The following is a 19220-nucleotide window of genomic DNA, read 5'->3' as shown; positions in this document are numbered from 1 at the left end:
AGATGCCTTAATGGCGAATTTTGGAACAACATGTGTACATATTAAAATGAATTACACAAAATCATTAGCTTTCGTTTAATCATTTGTTATTTCACTAATAATAGACTTACTCGTTTTAAACTTAAATATTCTTTTTGTGGCAAATTAACTCATCATAAAGGCAGCAGGATTGAAATCGTGTGTTTTCGCCAGACGCGCGTTTCGTATACTAGTACTAAAGACTCATCATTGACAGTCGAATCAAAAATGTTAAAAAGGCCAAATAAAATACGAAGTTGACCATGTTGAAGATAAAATTGAAAAACTTCTATGTGTATATAGATTAAACATTAAAAGATGAAAATGAACGTGTAATTGTTTTATAGCTACACAGAGTATTTGGTCTTTGAATGGTCGTCTTTCTTTAGTTGTCACGGGATGGACTGTTTACAATCGACAATGAGTGTGAATACCCATATGGTATCCGTCGCCTCTTTTTTTTTATACAGGTTTGCACAGTAAAATTTTAATTTCATCATTGAAAGTTTACTCATCGAAATGATTGTTTTCACTTCTTATTATTCTACACATGTATAAAGTAAAATCACAAAAATACTGAACTCCGTGGAAAATTCAAAGTCAGGAAGCTTAATCCAATCAAACGCATGGATAAGAACTGTCATATTTTGACTTGATACAGACATTTTCTTGTGTAGAAAATGGTGGATTGAACCTGGTTTTATAGCTAGCTAACCCTCTCACTTGTATGACAGTTGCATCAAATTTCATTATATTGATAACGACGTGTGAACAAAACAAACAGTCATAATAAGTAAAAATGTCAAAAAAGGGGTACAGCAATCAACATTGTGTTATTATCGCAATTACTATAAAAACAAACAAATATATGTATCATAGAAACACAAAAAAGGCATATAGACTAAGCACATTAGCAAAAATGAAAGACAAGAATTCAAAATTTTACCATAGCACATAAGAACAAAGACAAGAATACAGAAATTATCATAAAATAATGACGGGATGTATTTTAGGATCGAGCGTCACTGATGAGTCTTTTGTAGACGAAACACGCGTCTGGCGTATATATAAAATGTAGTCCTGGTACCTATGATGAGTTTATTTACAACCACTGGGTCGATGCCACGACTGGTGGAGATTTATTTCCCCGAGGGTTTTACTAGCCCAGTAGTCAGTACTTTTTGTGCTGACATGAATTATCATTGATATGGTTATATTTATAAATTAACTGTTTACAAAATTTTGAATTTTTGAAATTCTAAGGATTTTCTACCTCAGGCAAAGATTACCTTAGCTGGATTTGGCAAAACTTTCAGGAATTTTGGTCCTCAATGCTCTCCAACTTCGCACTGAATTTGGCCTTTTTAACTTTTCAGAATCGAGCGTCACTGATGAGTCTTTTGTAGACGAAACGCGTGTCTGACGTATATACAAAATTTAGTTCTGGTATCTATGATGAGTTTATTTAGTACAGAGTCGCGTCAAATGGATATCGGCAAAACAGACTAAACGGTAAACATTATATTCATGAAATTCATAAACACTAATAAAAAAAATAACATAACACGTTATTAAGAAGATAAACAAATTCAGTAACTATAATGTATACTTCATTTCCATTCTCAATTTTATTCAAGATCATCGGGTATTATTTGTGAAGTTGATACGAACTATTTATCAACAAGGTCTTGGTACCTTTCGATGAATTTGTTTTTGAAAAAAAGACAATCAGTATAATAGTATATTCGTTGTTAAAGAAGACCGCAGAAATAAAAATTACTTTTTACGATTTTGCTATTCACCCAGTTTTTTCTTTGATACCGAGATTTGTAATTTCTTAATCGATTCATATTCATTCGATTGAATCTGTAGAAAAGCTTATTTTATGGGATATGTGGACAACACATCCCGTACTTGTACGGTGATGTTGTTTGCCGATCCCGGTAGTTTTGATACGATCCGGGTAAACTTATCGATCCTTTAAGAAAGGTAGCAATACACAGTTTGAAGTTTAGTTTCGCATTCATTTAATATGAAATTTTTTGTACAATAAAGTTGATTTTTAGTTCGTTGGAGAATAATATAGCCTTCTAAGAGTGTTTATATGACCACCAAAATTTTTTTCTCTCTGTTTTTTGACAGTCAGTATTTCCGTATGTCCGCCCATAGGTCCAGAAATTATTGTAGTGTTTTAAAACCAAGGTTTGACCCTCTAACTTTTCAATTGAATTTTATGGAAAAAAAGAGCTGAAATTCATATGACTTTGTTTGAATCTCTTTATATACAAATATGTATGGTTTCAGGAAATGTATCACTCTAGTGGATTGAAATTCTACGTTGATTTTTGTAGCATTTTCACCTCCTTTTTTCGATATTTTGTATCAAATAAATACAGATTAATGCAATAGCTAAACTAAAAAGAGATTATATTTCACTCATTACATAGCAATAACTCGTATAAATAAAGAGTATATCACCATTTACAGTTTTCTTTTAAAGGTTTCATAGGTGATCATAAATTTTAATAAACATGCAACTTGAAGATACATTATTGCATTACTAAGTATAGACCATTTTCAAGTGTACACTTAAAAATGATTTAGTGACTTTAAATTGACTGAATATTTCGTTTTTACCAATTTAAACGAATACTTCGTGTGACCCTATGACACTGTTATTAAATAGGTGAAAATATAGACACAGTTTTGGGAACGAGAGTAATGCATCTATAAATTATATAACATTAGGATGAACCAGTGAACAAATTATTGAAATGAAAGTTAGAAGCATTCCTCGCTTCCAATCTCTATTATATCGTTTCAACATTTCAACAACGCAATATATAAAAACAAAAAACAATGCACACCAAAAACTGCTTTTTAATTATTACATTTGTAACAGGTGTGCTTTGTGCATGTCTTTTGTGACAGTTTTTTTTGGCATTCGTGCTTCTTAGTCTGTATTTTTCTACGTTGTGTTTAATGTACTATAATTTGTCTGTTTTTCTTATTTTACCATGCCATTTTGTCAGTTAATTGAGATAAGACGTGGCACGGTACTTGTCTATCCCAAATTCATGTATTTGGTTTTCATGTTATATTTGTTATTCTCGTGGTGTTTTGTCTGATGCTTGGTCCGTTTCTGTGTGTGTTGCGTGTCGGTGTTGTGTCATTGTTCTCCTCTTATATTTAATGCGTTTCCCTCGGTTTTGGTTTGTTACCCCGATTTTGTTTTTTGTCCATGGATTTATGAGTTTGAACAGCGGTATACTACTGTTGCCTTTATTTATTAACCATTTCTGAGTTTGAATGCCCTCTGGTATCTTTCGCCCCTCTCTTCAAGTTTTCCGGAATTGAGTTACAACTTGAACATTTAAAAATGATGTGCTCACTTTTTTGAAATCTTAATACTTTTGTATATCTTTAACAAAAGGGAATAATGTTGTTTTCTCTTTCTATTTCACGTTAATACAAATAATTGTATCACGGAATGAGTTTTTTCATCTTATATAAAAAGAAATGAAAATTTGGCAAAACTTTTAGGAATTTTGGTCCTCAGTGCTCTTCAACTTCGTACATTATTTAGCCTTTTTAACTTTTTTTGGATTCGAGCGTCACTGATGAGTCTTCTGTAGACGAAACGCGCGTCTGGCGTATATACACAATTTAGTCTTGGTATCTATGATGGGTTTATTTGGTACGATTGCTATTCACCACAGCTCAAATAATTTGAATGTTATCAAATTGATGTTAAGAGCAACCATTCAAAAAAAGGGATGAGGTATGTTTTTTTCTGAGTCAGAATAAAAAAAATCAAAAAAAATCGGCGCTATCAATCAAATCATTATTTTTTCACAAATTAACACAGCAAATTATGGGGAAGTTCTGGATTCAGAATTGTTTTTGTCGCATCTGCTTGACCACAATATTTTTAAAAAAATCACATCCCTTTTAAAGTTAAATAGTCGTTTTCTTAAGTTGTTTCTCGAACTGATCATTATTACAAGTGTTAAATCTTAAATCAATTGATTTTACGTCTACAAGATATTAACAACCCAGTTTATTAATATGAAATATTCTTTAAATTAAATATTAAAATATTACAGTTTCTAACAACAACTATACCTATACAAATACATAGATAAGAGGCGTTTTAGTCATAGCAATTATATATCCATATTATAGCGATAGATTAAAACCGGAATCAGGATATAATGACGGCTAAAGGTAGTATAATTAAAATTAGTGAAGTCTAAACTATCAAATTTTCAAAAAACAGTTTGGAATAAAGATAGTTGAAAGAAAGCATATACAATTTTACATAAAGCCAGAAAAAAAGTTGATATAGATTTGAAAAGGAGAATTTTATAAAAAAAAATTAGATAAACAGATTCATGAATTAAATGAATTCTAATATAATTGATCAAATAAAATATTAAGAGACCAAAGAGATATTTAACTATAGGGATTCATCCAGCAATGGGCGCTACCAGTGTATTTTTTTTTGTTAGTTTATCCCTCTAGTATATTTTGTGTTCTTTGTGGAGGCGAGACTAAGCGGGCCTTTATTAGTATACCCGATATTACTCCCAAAGAGTAACATGTAATATGTGTGACTGCATGTTCACATTCATTTTGTACTATTCTATTCCATGTTTTCTTCGTTGTTTTTTTATAGGGGGGGGGGGGGGCTATATTTGGTTGGAAATTTTGGCTGTCGCTAAAATATGGCAAATTAGAAAAAAATGATATTTTTTTACTTGCAATACTGACGTGCGCGCCGAGGCCTGTTGATACGTATTTTAGTGGAAAGTTTCAAGAGCATGTTGTCTTGCTCATCAAGAGTTATAAATGAATTCTTTAAAGCCCACAAATACAAAATGAATAAACTATTAAGCTCCTTTTTAAAAACAATATTAAAACAAAATCCGGTTTATCATTTGTCAAATAAGAACTAGATTACCCCGGTTACCCAATAACTATTCATTAGTTATTTCAACTGAAACTTCTTTAATAATTAAAACTGCTGTGTTACAAATGGTAATAAATGCCATCACCAAAGCTTGAGATTTACTCATGGAATCCCACGCATGTACTTTCAATGGTGTTGTTATACTATCTGTACCTTTTTGCAGGTCTGGTTATAGCAACAATCTTATTTGCCTGGATTGCTCCATCAGAAGAAAGAGGTAAATTGATTCAGATTGTTATTTAAACATCATAATATGATGCCCCTTATGGGGGTGTCAAAGTAATCACAATGATTTGGCCAATATAAACACATCATCATTAAAAAAAGAAAAAACAGTCCAAGATTATCAAATAATCATGAAATATTTTGTCTGATAATCGAATAATCACTATAAAAATGCAAGTAATCTCATAATCAAAAACACCATGAGGAGGCTCATATATATTGAAAATATTAAATCAACGTGTTGCTTTTGCTTTTATATGACAGCTTATGAAAGTCATTGCTTTGAAACGTCAACCAATGAGATTCCATGTTTATTTTTAAGGAACCAACGAAATTCTTTACTTTTACAGAAAAATATACAAAATTTTATTCGGTTGTAGCAAACCGTGACCCTAACCTTTAACAGATTGAAATCAATAGTTTTCTCCAATCAAGCATAGTACTGTATCAGAACACAAACAAATACAACGAAACTGAAAATTCCTATAAAAAATGTCAAAGTTAGATGCATTTTGAAATCACAGTCATAAAAAAACTGACAAAATTGTTCATAAAAAAAACATAAAAAATGTACAATTTCACTATCTTTCTTTTGTGAATTACTAACATCAGTTTATTTAGTACTTTGAGTTTCTGTTTAATAAGTTATCAAAGGTACCAGGATTATAATTTAATACGCCAGACGCGCGTTTCGTCTACATAAGACTCATCAGTGACGCTCAGATCAAAACAGTTAAAATGCCAAACAAATACAAAGTTGAAGAGCATTGAAGACCCAAAAATTCCTAAAAGTTGTGCCAAATACGGCTAAGGTAATCTACTCCTGGGCGTAAGAAAATCCTTAGTTTTTGCGAAAAATTAAAAGTTTTGTAAACAAAAAATTTATAGAAATGACCATATAATTGATATTCATGTCAACACCGAAGTGCTGACTACTGGGCTGGTGATACCCTCGGGGACGAAACGTCCACCAGCAGTGGCATCGACCCAGTGGTGTAAATAGTTTAAACATGTCTTACATTTGCTGCAGGACTGTTATGCTACACGTGTTTTAAAGCCAGGAACCCAGACCTTTGTCATGCTGCCACACAATGTGAACTAGAAAAGGTAACACATATAATGACTGGTTTAAGATCGTGGGTGGTTGTAATGATTTTTTATACATTTTTACATATTAGTTAGAAAATGACTGTATCAAGTCAAGAGTATGATAATCAGTTTTTGGTGGGGTTCGTGTTGCTAAGTTTTAGCCATGGTGTTGTCACTTTATTTTCGATTTATGAGTTTGACTGTTTCTTTGGTATTTTCCATTCGTTTGATGGCTTGATCATTTGATTTTTCCAATTGATAATAGACTTTCCGTTTTGAAATTTTCTTCGAGTTCGTTATTTTTGCTATTTTACTTTTATATTGCATTTGAATATATCACCAGATTTCAGATCAGGGCTTTGCGGGTTAATTTGCTTGTATGTTTCCACGGGAAGATTGAACGAGTATATAAATGTTTTGAATTTGTCATTTGATTAGGGACTTGAATTTTACTTGGAGTTCGGAGTTTTTATTTTACTTTTTGCATATCTCCATCTTTGTTCGTACTGTGGAGATATTTATTCATTTGGGTTTTAGAGCATTGTATAAATTTCTGAACCCTTAACTGGTCGACTTGGGTGCTTTCATATTTAGGTAACAGATAGAAAACTCCTCGAATACGTACTTTCTTATCATTTATCTAGCTGCTTTTTACACCATCAGAGAAATAATTCAGAAATATCTTATCCGAATGAGTAGGGTTGACATAACTATGTATTACTTGATGTTCGTATATTACCTTTTGATATGTTTATATAAATACATCTATAGTATTGGAATTATATTGCTTTTTCACCATTTTATTTATCCATTTTTGTTCAGAACGCCCAACTTTGTGGAACTCGCAGATACATGGATATCTATGGACATACAACATACGAAAAAGGATGCGTACCCAGAGAAGTGAGTACAATATTTCACTATACAGAGTGTGCATACATACAATATCAAATACATCATCATAGTTAATAAAACGAGGAAAAGTATTTGGGGTTGGGGTGTATTTGTTTTTTTTAATGAATTCTTTAGGCAGATCTGATCCGTTTGGGTTGCTTATCCATTTTTTGTCAATATAACGGAACTATAAACTATTAGGAGGTTAAACTAGCTATAAAAACAGGTATAACACAACATACCAAGTCAGTAATGTTGTAGTTGTTTTACACTTGTTCGGTAAATTGTTAACGAATGATCTTGTCAGTTTGAATGGACCTGGGATTTCGGTTTGTCTGTCATACTTAAAAAAGATTATCTCTTCAATTATATGTTACAGCGTTTTTTTACTTTCTACAAAACAATTCGAAAATATATTAGCGTTTATACCATTGAAGTCTCTCTCTTAATTCTTTTGTATTTAGGCATTTGGTATCTTACCCTCTAAACAAGGTCCTTTAATGTTAAATCTACAGAAAAACTTAAAGATAAAGTCAAACTTTCCTTTGATAGAATATTGTTGAACAAATAGTTTAAAGTTTTTCACTTTTTATCAGATGTGTCCGAATTCAAGAAACATCGCCCAGTTCAGGCCGGTCGGACGCCGTCGCCGTCGCCAGGCCATTGACATCATACAATGCTGCGATACTGATTATTGCAATATAGATCAATTCAAACCAGGTATGAAGCTTTCACAAATATGTCAGACTAAGTACTGTCGTATGTAAAGATAATAACACAACGTTGACTGCTGTACCCCTATTTTTGTCATTTTTACCTATCATGTCTGTTTATTTTGTTCACACATCGTTGTCAATAAAATGGAATGTTATACGACTGCCATACAAGTGCGAGGTTTAGCTACCAGGTTTAATCTACCGTTTTCTACATAAGAAAATGCCTGTACCAAGTCAGGAATATGACATTTGTTGTACATTCGTTTGATCTGTTTGAGCTTTGATTTTGCCATTTGATTAGAAACTTTCCGTTATGAATATACCTTAAAGTTCAATATGTTTGTGAATTTTTTACGTCCTCTAATAGGTAATGTAATGACTCCTTTCCAATCGTTTAAGGTCATTCGCGCACTGTGAAAATAAATTTTCCACTTTCTTAATTGGGGGAATTTAGACGTTGAGGTAGACCTTGATATCACAATTTTAGCACAACATTACAACAAAAAATTAAATTATTTACATTCTTTTGTTTAAAACGAATGACAAAAAATATAATTCTGATGTTTACAATGAAAATTAGTTTGAGAACCAAAATCGTTTTTTAAAGGATCGAAACATTTCTACTTACCGTGTACTAATAATTAAACACACCAATTGACCGTGTATTTAAAACAATTAACACGCCTTCTGGCATGATATTTAATATACAAGGTTTCAATGTGTTGCTGGTAACGAATGACATTCTTTTTTTTTAACAACGATATATATTTATTTACCAAATATGCTTGTTACATTGTTACACCAAGAAACCAAGCTTTTCTTGATGCACCCTGTTATATTCCACTGATTACCCAGGTTAGTAATCAGCTGCTGGTATATATATGTATATATTATGATAATGTGTTTAAATTTCTTGAAAGCCGATTGTAAAACATTTTAATGCATTATGCTTTATTCTATTCAATCGTCTTAACTTCAATTTAGTGACTTCAGTAAAGGATTAAATTGCATTGTTCTGTTTTCTTTATATCTTTTAATGTATTCTTGAACAAAAATTTTATCAACATTTACTTTTGTCAATTTCTTATAAGATACATAATATGATTTGTATATAGAAAAACCTAAAATTGTTAGGAAATAATTCAGACCAAAATCATTTGTGTCAATTTTTTTATATCCAAAGACTAATTGCTTTAACGGTACTCTAAAATTTAAATTTGATTATTTCATTTTCTCATAAATACTTTTCCAAATAATTTCTAAAAATCGACAAGAAATAAAAAAGTGGTTCTAATCTTCTTATTCGTTACATACATTTATTAAACTGCCATTCTTCTGTTTCCATTTAAACAATAATTGTTTTGTTGGTAATATGAATTGTAAATGTTTCCATTTATATATTTTTAACTTATTTTCTTCTAAATAATGAAACATGAAAACAGATTTTTGGTTAATATCAAGGTTCTCGTTTTATTTTTACAAATTGATTTATACAATATATTTGTTGAAAAGCTTGAAGCCTCAATGTAATTACCTTTCCATGACATTCTTAGATGCTCAATGCTCGTCAACTCTGTACATATTTGGCTTTATAACTATTTTGATCTGAGCGTCACAGATGAGTCTTGTTTAGACGAAACGCGCGTCTGGCGTATTAAATTATAATCCTGGTACTTTTGATAACTATTTGCACCACTGGGTCGATACCACTGCTGGTGGACGTTTCTTCCCGACCGAAGTATCACCAGCCCCAGTAGCCAGCACTTCGGAGTTGACATGAATATCAATAGAATGGTCATTTTATAAATTTCCTGTTTACAAAATTATGAATTTATCGAAATACTAATTAATGATTTTCAGATCCCAGGCATAGATTACCTTAGCCGTATATTTGGCGCAACTTTTAGGAATTTTGGGTCCTCAATGCTCTTCAGTTTTGTGCATCTTTGGCTTTAAAACTATTTTGATCTGTCTGAGCGTCACTGAGGTTACACAAATGCAAATATTCTGACTCTTCAGTACAAATGGTTGAAAAAGCACTCTGAGTATTCGAAATATTAAAGGTGGGACTGAATAGCTTGTGCCCATAATTGCTTGAGTATTTTTTTTTTTTTTTATACACACAATGAAATAAATCTAATAAAAAAAACGTCTTCGAATGTCTTTGGTTTCTACTATAATATGGATAAGAATATAAAAACTTCTGTTTGGTCTCTTTGGCTTAAATTACTAATTCCTTTATGCTTGCTAGCATAATTTGCGTGATTCTTATTTCAGCGCCTACGACTCCTGTTCCTGATGTCTCTACAGGTTCGTGTCAGTCACAAGATGCAGAGCATTGTACAGTTTGGTCAAATGCTATGAAATTTGACATTTGTAATGAACAAATAGTGGCGAATCATTTGTGTCGTCACTATTGTGGACGCTGTGGTGTTGAAGTTACAACTGATCAACGAGAAGTGTGCATAGACGACCCAATATGTCCGGTGTTAAGTAAAACGTTTTCTATATGTTCAGACGAAACGACAGCAGTGAAAGTATGTCCGCAAACATGCAAAAGATGTGGTGACGTCTTAACTTCAACAAGTAGCATGCCTTCCGAAAAATTTACTACTGTAAAATCTATGCATACATCACAGACAACGCATCCAAATGAAAGTACTGCATGTAAAGATCTATTATCGCGATATAATCAAAAAATCGTTTGTAGCGATAAATTTATATCAAAGATATGTCCAATTACTTGTAATGCTTCCGGTACAATGCAGTCATCCATGAACAGTACAGATATGCCAACTTCCAGTGGAGCCACTTCTGACGGAACAACCACTGTCTCAAACAGGATAACGCCAATAACTGGGATACCTAATTTCAGCGGAAACGGTTCTTCAAATAATTCGAGTGGTATAACAAAAACAAACAACAGCACTAGTCCTACTACAACTACAACCAGTTTACCAGTGAAAACCCACCCACACTGCCGAGACCTTGACCCAAATTGTCCATATTTGCAAAAAAGTGTCAACATATGTTCGAATGCTGAAGTTGCCCTCGGAATAGGATGTCATCTTACATGTGGATATTGCAGTAAGTTAAGTTTTTCAAGCCGTTTCTGAATATTTAGGATTGTAAGTAAATTTTATTGTTCGTACTTCAAAATGGAAAAAAAGTTACGTCCTTTGTTGAATTTACAATGTTTACGGCGAATTGAACCAATTCGATAACGTTTTGATGTTCACTTTTGAAGATATTGCTCAGAATGAATTATCACAAAAATATCACTTAATCATGATTTTCAAATATTTATGTGTGTCTGATTTCTTCCGATACATCAGGAAATTGACAACGATTGTCCTATAAGAACCCAAATTTAAAACAAATACTAGTAAGCTGATTTCAATTTATCAATTGTGAACTTTCCATTTTTATGTAGGAACATTTCAGCATCGTCTGCATTCGAAGTAGGTATCTCCAAGTAAATCAAATATTTCAGAACACACATTACCTATCTTGATTTCCTTGAAAGATGTTTTTTTGCTTAAGTTTCCTAGTGGTGAACAGAAAGTTATCCATTTGAAATTAAAGTTTAAAGGACTCCATCATGGTTTGGTTGGTTGTTAAGAAAAATTTGATACAGTAAATACGATCATCTGTTGCCGGAATGTGAATAATATTGCATACTAGTACGAAACGTGACACTTTAAAAAGGTTGTATCAATTTGTTATTGTTTTCTTTCTTTTATTATTCATGAATGATATCTTATAGGTAACCACTTTCCTTGTGCCGATTTGGATGGTTCGACAAAATATTGTCAATATGAATCGAGGGATGTTGTCTGCTATGATGAGCAATCAGTGATTAAATCCCAGTGTTATTCTACATGTGGACGCTGTGGTGAGTATATGTATAACTTATAACTTATCAACTTATACGATATATTTTGGCCTCCAGCATCAGTGAAAATATCTTATTTGTCGAAATGCGCATCTGCTACAGTAGAGTTGCATGGTATCGGTAATGTCACTACTACCACGTGGTCGATACGTCTGTTTATGATCTGTTTGTTCCCAAAGGTATTATAAGCCCAGTAGCTTCGATTCTGGCAGGAATATACGCGTATATCAAACATTGGTTAACAAAACAAATAAAGGCACACAGTAGTGTTTTGAGAGAAAACAAATCCGGGTTACAAACTTAAACCCAGGGAAACACATAAATTATAAGAGAAAAACAACGAAACAACAGAACACTGAAGTGCAACATTAAACATACGAAAATACAAGTTTCAACATATAGAGAAACGAACTGTTAAATAACAACTGCCATATTCCTTACTTTGTACAGGACATTGTAAGAAATTGTTTATTAAGTTATTATGATAATGTTTGTTTTTTTCATTACGTACCTTTTCAGATCTATTTTGTGATATCAACCCATTATTATGCCAGCCTATCCAAACGACAACGCCACCTGATGACAAAGCCTGTAAAGACAACGATACACACCATTACTGCAAAGAAATCAACATTGATGTGGACTGCTTCAACGAACAGCACATAATTACTTCCGGTTGCTACTCAACATGTCATCGGTGTGGTGAGACACATTTTTAAGGAGTACCATCCTATTTTCGGGAGCGCTTATTTTTGTGACTTTCGAGAATAGAAAGATAACGCGAATATAACTTGTTGCGAATCTGCAAAACAAGGATCTACCCTTATTCAAAAGCATTAAGTCAATATATTATAAAGTAGCGAAATTAAATTGCCGTCAAATGGACTAGGAAGGTATAGTCGCAAAAGTCATAATAGTGGGAAAACTACTGTAAAAAAATAACAAATAGGAATGATGAAATTCACTGAAAAAAGAACAACCAAGACCATGCATAAGGAAAAAGAAAAAAAATAACAAACAAAAAAGCATGCCTTGATAATGTCGTGGTTTTATGGAAGTGAATAATGATTTTAAAAACGATCGTGAACTACTTGTATCGCACCGCGGGTAAAATATCACGTTGTGATTGGTTTAACGCCGTCACGTGGTGACCCCCTATCAGATCGTATGGGGTTAGTAAGTTTCATATGGGGTTCATGACGCGTTAATGACGACGTCATATATTAAAAGAGGGACGAAAGATACCAAAGGGACAGTCAAACTCATAAATCTAAAACAAACTGACAACGCCATGGCTAAAAATGAATAATATAAACAGAAAAACAATAGTACACATGACACAACATAGAAAACTAAAGAATAAACAACACGAACCCCATTTAATTAATGTTGTTGTGTTTCGTTGTTTATTTTTCAACAAAACGCCACAGAAAAAGTCCAGCGTCCGATAAATTCGTTATACGGTCAACTACTGACCCCCTACGGATCCATAGAGGGTGAATAAAATTCATACGGGACTCGGCTTCCGGCCTTACCCTCTATGGATTCGTATGCGAACCATATGACTTATATTATGATATTGTCCTCATTTTTCTATTCTATTGTGCAATTTTGGAATAAATCTTTCTTTTAACTAGATCTGGATCCAAATTCTGGTGTAACACTTCCTGTGGTAACAATGGATTCAACTGTTGCCTTGGTAACCAAAGAACCGGGAAACTTTCAAACGACTCCCTCTGGTGACAAGTCGTGTCTAGACCATGAAAATCAGCACATGCACTATTGTCATCTTCTAGATAAAGATATAGTGTGTCAGAATGAACTATACATCAAAAGTTATGGGTGTTTTTCTACTTGTTCTCGCTGTGGTAAGATAGATAATAATCCCCGTATCATAATTGATCATTTGATCCTTTAAAGGAGAATGACGTAAGATAATATAGTTATCAAAGGTACCAGGATTATAATTTAGTACGCCAGACGCACGTTTCGTCTTCATAATACTCATCAGTGACGCTCAGATCAAAATAGTTATAAAGCCAAACAAGTACAAAATTGAAGAGCATTGATGATCCAAAATTCCAAAAAGTTTTGCCAAATATGGCTAAGGTAATCTATGCCTGGGATATGAAAATCCTTAGTTTTTTGTGGTCAATGTTTGAGCATACAATCAAATAAATTATTAAGTTAGTACACATAAATCAAGTTGTTTGGTTAGAATTATAATTGCGATCGAAAAACCTCTAAATCGAAGCATGGATACACATATAAACAAAATAACATATTAACAATGTCACTGACAAAACATTTAGTCGTTTTGAAGCCACTTGGACCTGGAGAAACGTTTTTAATATAGATGGATAAATATTATCACGTCACTCGATACAGGGAGGGCGCTCTAAAATTGTGTCATATTTTATCCCCCGTTGAAATTCTTTCAGATGAAAAAAGACAATGAAAGCGATCTTCCTTTGCTTCGGATATCTTTTTAATTGCAAATCATGTGTCATAAATTGACACACAATAGACATACGCCTATGGGAGAATACTCAGGTTTAAACAACGTAACTCATGCAAAGTTGACCTTATATAAAAGTATTTAGATATTTTTAACGTCGGTTTGTTTATGTAGCTCTTTAATTGTTTCGGTTTATATACACCCTTGGCTTTTAAATAAACTCATTATAGAAACCAGGATTGTAATTTTGTAGTTGCGCCAGACACGCGTTTCGTCTACAAAAGACTCATCGGTGACGCTCTAATAAAAAAGGTGAAACAAAGTACGAAGTTGAAGTCACATATTCAGCTTTGGTGCTGATGACGGTAAATCCAGTAAAGCGATTCGGACGCATGCATTTCATATTGTATATGTTCATTTTTTAGCTCACCTGGCCCGAAGGGCCAAGTGAGCTTTTCTCATCACTTGGCGTCCGGCGTCCGTCGTCGTCCGTCGTCGTCGTCCGTCGTCGTCGTCCGTCGTCGTCCTGCGTTAACTTTTACAAAAATCTTCTCCTCTGAAACTACTGGGCCAAATTTAACCAAACTTGGCCACAATCATCATTGGGGTATCTAGTTTAAAAATTGTGTCCGGTGACCCCGCCAACTAACCAAGATGGCCGCCATGGCTATAAATAGAACATAGGGGTAAAATGCAGTTTTTGGCTTATAACTCAAAAACCAAAGCATTTAGGGCAAATCTGACATGAGGTAATATTGTTAATCAGGTTAAGATCTATCTGCTCTGAAATTTTCAGATGAATCTGACATTCCGTTGTTAGGTTGCTGCCCCTGAATTGGTAATTTTAAGGAAATTTTGTTGTTTTTGGTTGTTATCTTGAATATTATTTCAGATAGAGATAAACTGTAAAAAGCAATAATGTTCAGCAAAGTAAGATCTACAAATAAGTCAACATGACCAAAATGATCAGTTGACCACTTTAGGAGTTATTGCCCTTTATAGTCAATTTTTAACCATTTTTCGTAAATCTTAGTAATCTTTTAGAAAAATCTTCTCCTCTGAAACTGCTGGGCCAAATTATTTGAAACTTGGCCACAATCATCATTGGGGTATCTAGTTGAAAAATTGTGTCCGGGGACCCCGCCAACTAATCAAGATGACCGCCATGGCTATAAATAGAACATAGGGGTAAAATGCAGTTTTTGGCTTATAACTCAAAAACCAAAGCATTTAGAGCAAATCTGACATTGGGTAAAATTGTTAATCAGGTGAAGATCTATCTGCCCTGAAATTTTCAGATGAATTGGACAACCTGTTTTTGGGTTGCGGCCCCTGAATTGGTAATTTTAAGGAAATTTTGCTGTTTTTGGTTATTATATTGAATATTATTATAGATATCGGTAAACTGTAAACAGCAATAATGTTCAGCTAGGTCAGATTTACAAATAAGTCAACATGACCAAAATGGTCAGTTGACCTCTTTAGGAGTTATTGCCCTTTAAAGTCAATTTTTAACCATTTTTGTAAATTTTATATATCTTTTACTAAAATCTTCTTCTCTGAAACTGCTGTGCCAAATTGATCCAAACTTGGCCACAATCATCTTTGGGGTTTCTTGTTTGAAAAATGTGTCCGGTGACCTGGCCATCAAACCAAGATGGCCGCCACAGCTAAAAATAGAACATAGGGGTAAAATGCAGTTTTTGGCTTATAACTCAAAAACCAAATAATTTAGAGAAAATCTGACATGAAGTAAAATTGTTAATCAGGTCAAGATCTATCTGCCCTGAAATTTTCAGATGAATTGGACAACCTGTTTTTGGGTTGCGGCCCCTGAATTGGTAATTTTAAGGAAATTTTGCTGTTTTATATTGAATATTATTATAGATATAGGTAAACTGTAAACAGCAATAATGTTCAGCAAAGTAAGATCTACAAATAAGTCAACATGAACGAAATGGTCAATTGACCTCTGTAGGAGTTATTGACCTTTGTAGTCAATTTTCAATCTGCTTCCTTTGTTTAATATTCACATAGACCAAGGTGAGCGACACAGGCTCTTTAGAGCCTCTAGTTTAATGATGATAAGATATGTTTTAAAGATACTAGTACACGTTGATCATTTTGATGTAGTAAATACAGATTAGGTTTGTCCTTCGTCATTTGTATACTTGTACTTGTTTTTCATAGATCTTCTAAAAAAACCAACAACAACAAATAATGAAATAACAACAGAAACGATAACACCTAGTGTGACAACCCCTGTCGTCAACGAAGAAGCAACCTCAGAATCATGGACGACGAAAGAACTATCGACTTCAGAAGAATTGTCGACTACCGACGCTGCAATATCAACAACAGACGAAGTGTCAACAACAGACGAAGTGTCAACGACGACTGAAGAAGTTTCAACAACAGAAGAAGTGTCAACGACTGAAGAAGTGTCAACATCTGAAGAGGTGAAAATAACTGAAGAAGTTTCAACAACAGCAGAGGTGTCAACGACAGAGGACGCAACGACTGAGTCAATCTCGACCACAGAGGAAATGACGTCACAAATGACAACAGAAGAAACCACAATAGAAACAACAACTGAACAAACCACAGAGTCTATGACAACAACAGATGAACAGACGACAACAGCTGAACAGACGACAACAGTAGATCCTTTCGCAGCATGCAAAGGTCCTATTACAAAAAGTAAGAACCAGATCGATTTATTGACGTCTGTTTACCAATGTGTTTATTCAGTATCGTGACAACTGCACATTAGTTGGCAGTTATACCAATCATAGCAAATGACGCTTATCATGTCAATGTATCCTGTTACGCCTTTATTCTATCAGACAAAAAAATGGAGGAAAACTTATTAACCATTTACTAACTTATTAAACTTTGGTTATATTTTGTAAGGTATTCCTATTTTGTTTACTTTATCGGTTTGTGTGGTTAGTTGATATTCGAACTGTTAAATATTCGAAATTTTGAATCGCGAATGGGATAATTATTTCAGCCAACAAAATTAATGATGACTTCTATTTAAACTAACCCATGTAATTCCTCATAAAGTATCACACATATGGAACATGGAGATGTAGTCTTTGGTACCTTATAGTTTTTGCCTGAAGATGGTATAATTTCATATTGCTACTAAAAAGTAAAATCACAAAACTTGAACGGGAAATCTCAAATCGAATCGCCAAAGAAAAAACCCACATCAAACGAATGGATAACAATTGTTATGTTCCTGACATGCATTTTCTGAAGAAGATTAAACCTGTTTTTTAAGCTAGATAAACCGCTCACGAGTATGATCATAATTATATTAACAACGATGTGTGAACAAAACAAGGAGACATAATAGGTAAAAATGTCAAAAATAGGTTGAAGCAGTCAATATTGATTTATAATCTTAATACTTGAAACAAAACATGTGTAACACAAAAGCACAAAAAGGAATATAGACAAAGCACAATAACCAAAATAAATAAAAACGTATAGTATTTATGATCAAAGATTTGACATTTCTTTTACAGATGCTGGAGAGTTTTACTTGATGCGTAACAATGGTTTCCTTAGTTTTATGTCAACCTTTAAATTACATTTATCATCGTCTAAAGTTAAATGGTTAGTTATATACAACCCTGATATCGGACTATGTCAAAACATATCGATCTTTAATGCTTCACAAGTAATCGATATTCCATCAGAATTCAAAGTCACTAGAAACGAAATTGAAAAGAAAGGAGTACACATACTTACGTCCAGCAAAACTGATTTATATGCCTTATATAAAGATTCAATTACAAATGAAGGATTTTTTGTTTTACCTAAAGAAAAGCTATCAACATCGTATGTTATTCCGTCTTTCGTCCCTTCTGGAGGTGGGGAATCGTTTATCGGAATCGTTGCAACAACCGTCAATACAGACGTAAATATAACATTGAAATTACTCGAGAAGACTGAAACGATAAGTTATAACAATACGAACTATGGAGATGGGGATACAATTTCCATTCACTTAGCAGAAAGGGGAACCCTTGAACTTTCAAGTAATACTGATCTCACAGGTACGATAGTCCAATCAAACAAAGATATCGGAGTGCAGTCTGGGGTTGATGGGGCAAAAGTACCCTTGAATAGTGGTTTGATGAACCAGTTATTGGAAATGGTACCTCCAGTTAAAGAACTAGGAACGTCATTTTTTATACCACCATTATTTGACAACAAACAATTTATATTACGTTTAATCGCTACAAATCCAAATACATCCATCACTCTCCTCGGCAAACATTTCAAACAAGCCACAAAAGTAGTCGACAAAATTGGGGGTTACATAGATATAAACAGCAACGCCTCTATAAAAGTAGAATCTGACAAACCAATAATGGCAGTTTATTATCAACAGGGAGAAACTAAACCAGTCGTTCCTTTCATGGTTATTATCAAACCAGAAGGGAAGCTGGGAGGGGTTCAAGAGTTTACCATTCCTAATGATGGGTTAAGACACCATATTCTTATTACCACCAAGAGTACTGAATATTCCTTTCTTCAGATTGACGGCAAAGGTATTATTTATAAAAACCCACATGTGTACGATACACAAAGTTTAAATTCTTCTTACGTTGTTGCGAGGGCGGATATCGGACCGGGACATCATACTATCAGTTCTTTATACCCGATGGTTGTGAAAGTGAAACCCGGAATTATCATCTATGCCGATTCCGACAATGACATTGCTTATGGCTACCCTGTGTAAAATGGTGTCCACATTGTAACCTTACACGGATATATGAAGACTATAAACGTAATAAATCGTATGGAATGCTTAATATATTTATGTTATATTAATGAAAAAGAAAAAATACTATCCTAGAACAGAAAGGATGCAATAAAATAACAAAATAAAATGCTGTGAAAAAGTTTATTATTAAAATTATAGAAATAAAAATA

General features: G+C 33.4%; 1 protein-coding gene across 1 annotated transcript; it reads left to right on the top strand.

Moving 5' to 3' along the window:
• The first annotated feature begins 4179 nt into the window (after window positions 1-4179).
• Window positions 4180-19220, top strand: LOC134719137 (uncharacterized). Its single transcript, XM_063582113.1, has 11 exons — window positions 4180-4245; window positions 5154-5207; window positions 6246-6322; window positions 7127-7207; window positions 7795-7918; window positions 10192-11001; window positions 11681-11809; window positions 12329-12511; window positions 13447-13677; window positions 16458-16967; window positions 17804-19220. The coding sequence occupies exons 1-11, from the start codon at window positions 4233-4235 to the stop codon at window positions 19024-19026; spliced, it is 3435 nt and encodes a 1144-aa protein (XP_063438183.1). The 5' UTR covers window positions 4180-4232; the 3' UTR covers window positions 19027-19220.

This window comes from Mytilus trossulus, chromosome 5, assembly GCF_036588685.1.
Source record: "Mytilus trossulus isolate FHL-02 chromosome 5, PNRI_Mtr1.1.1.hap1, whole genome shotgun sequence".
NCBI classification, from domain to species: Eukaryota; Metazoa; Mollusca; class Bivalvia; order Mytilida; family Mytilidae; genus Mytilus; species Mytilus trossulus.
This window is presented reverse-complemented; position numbering and strand designations above follow the sequence as displayed.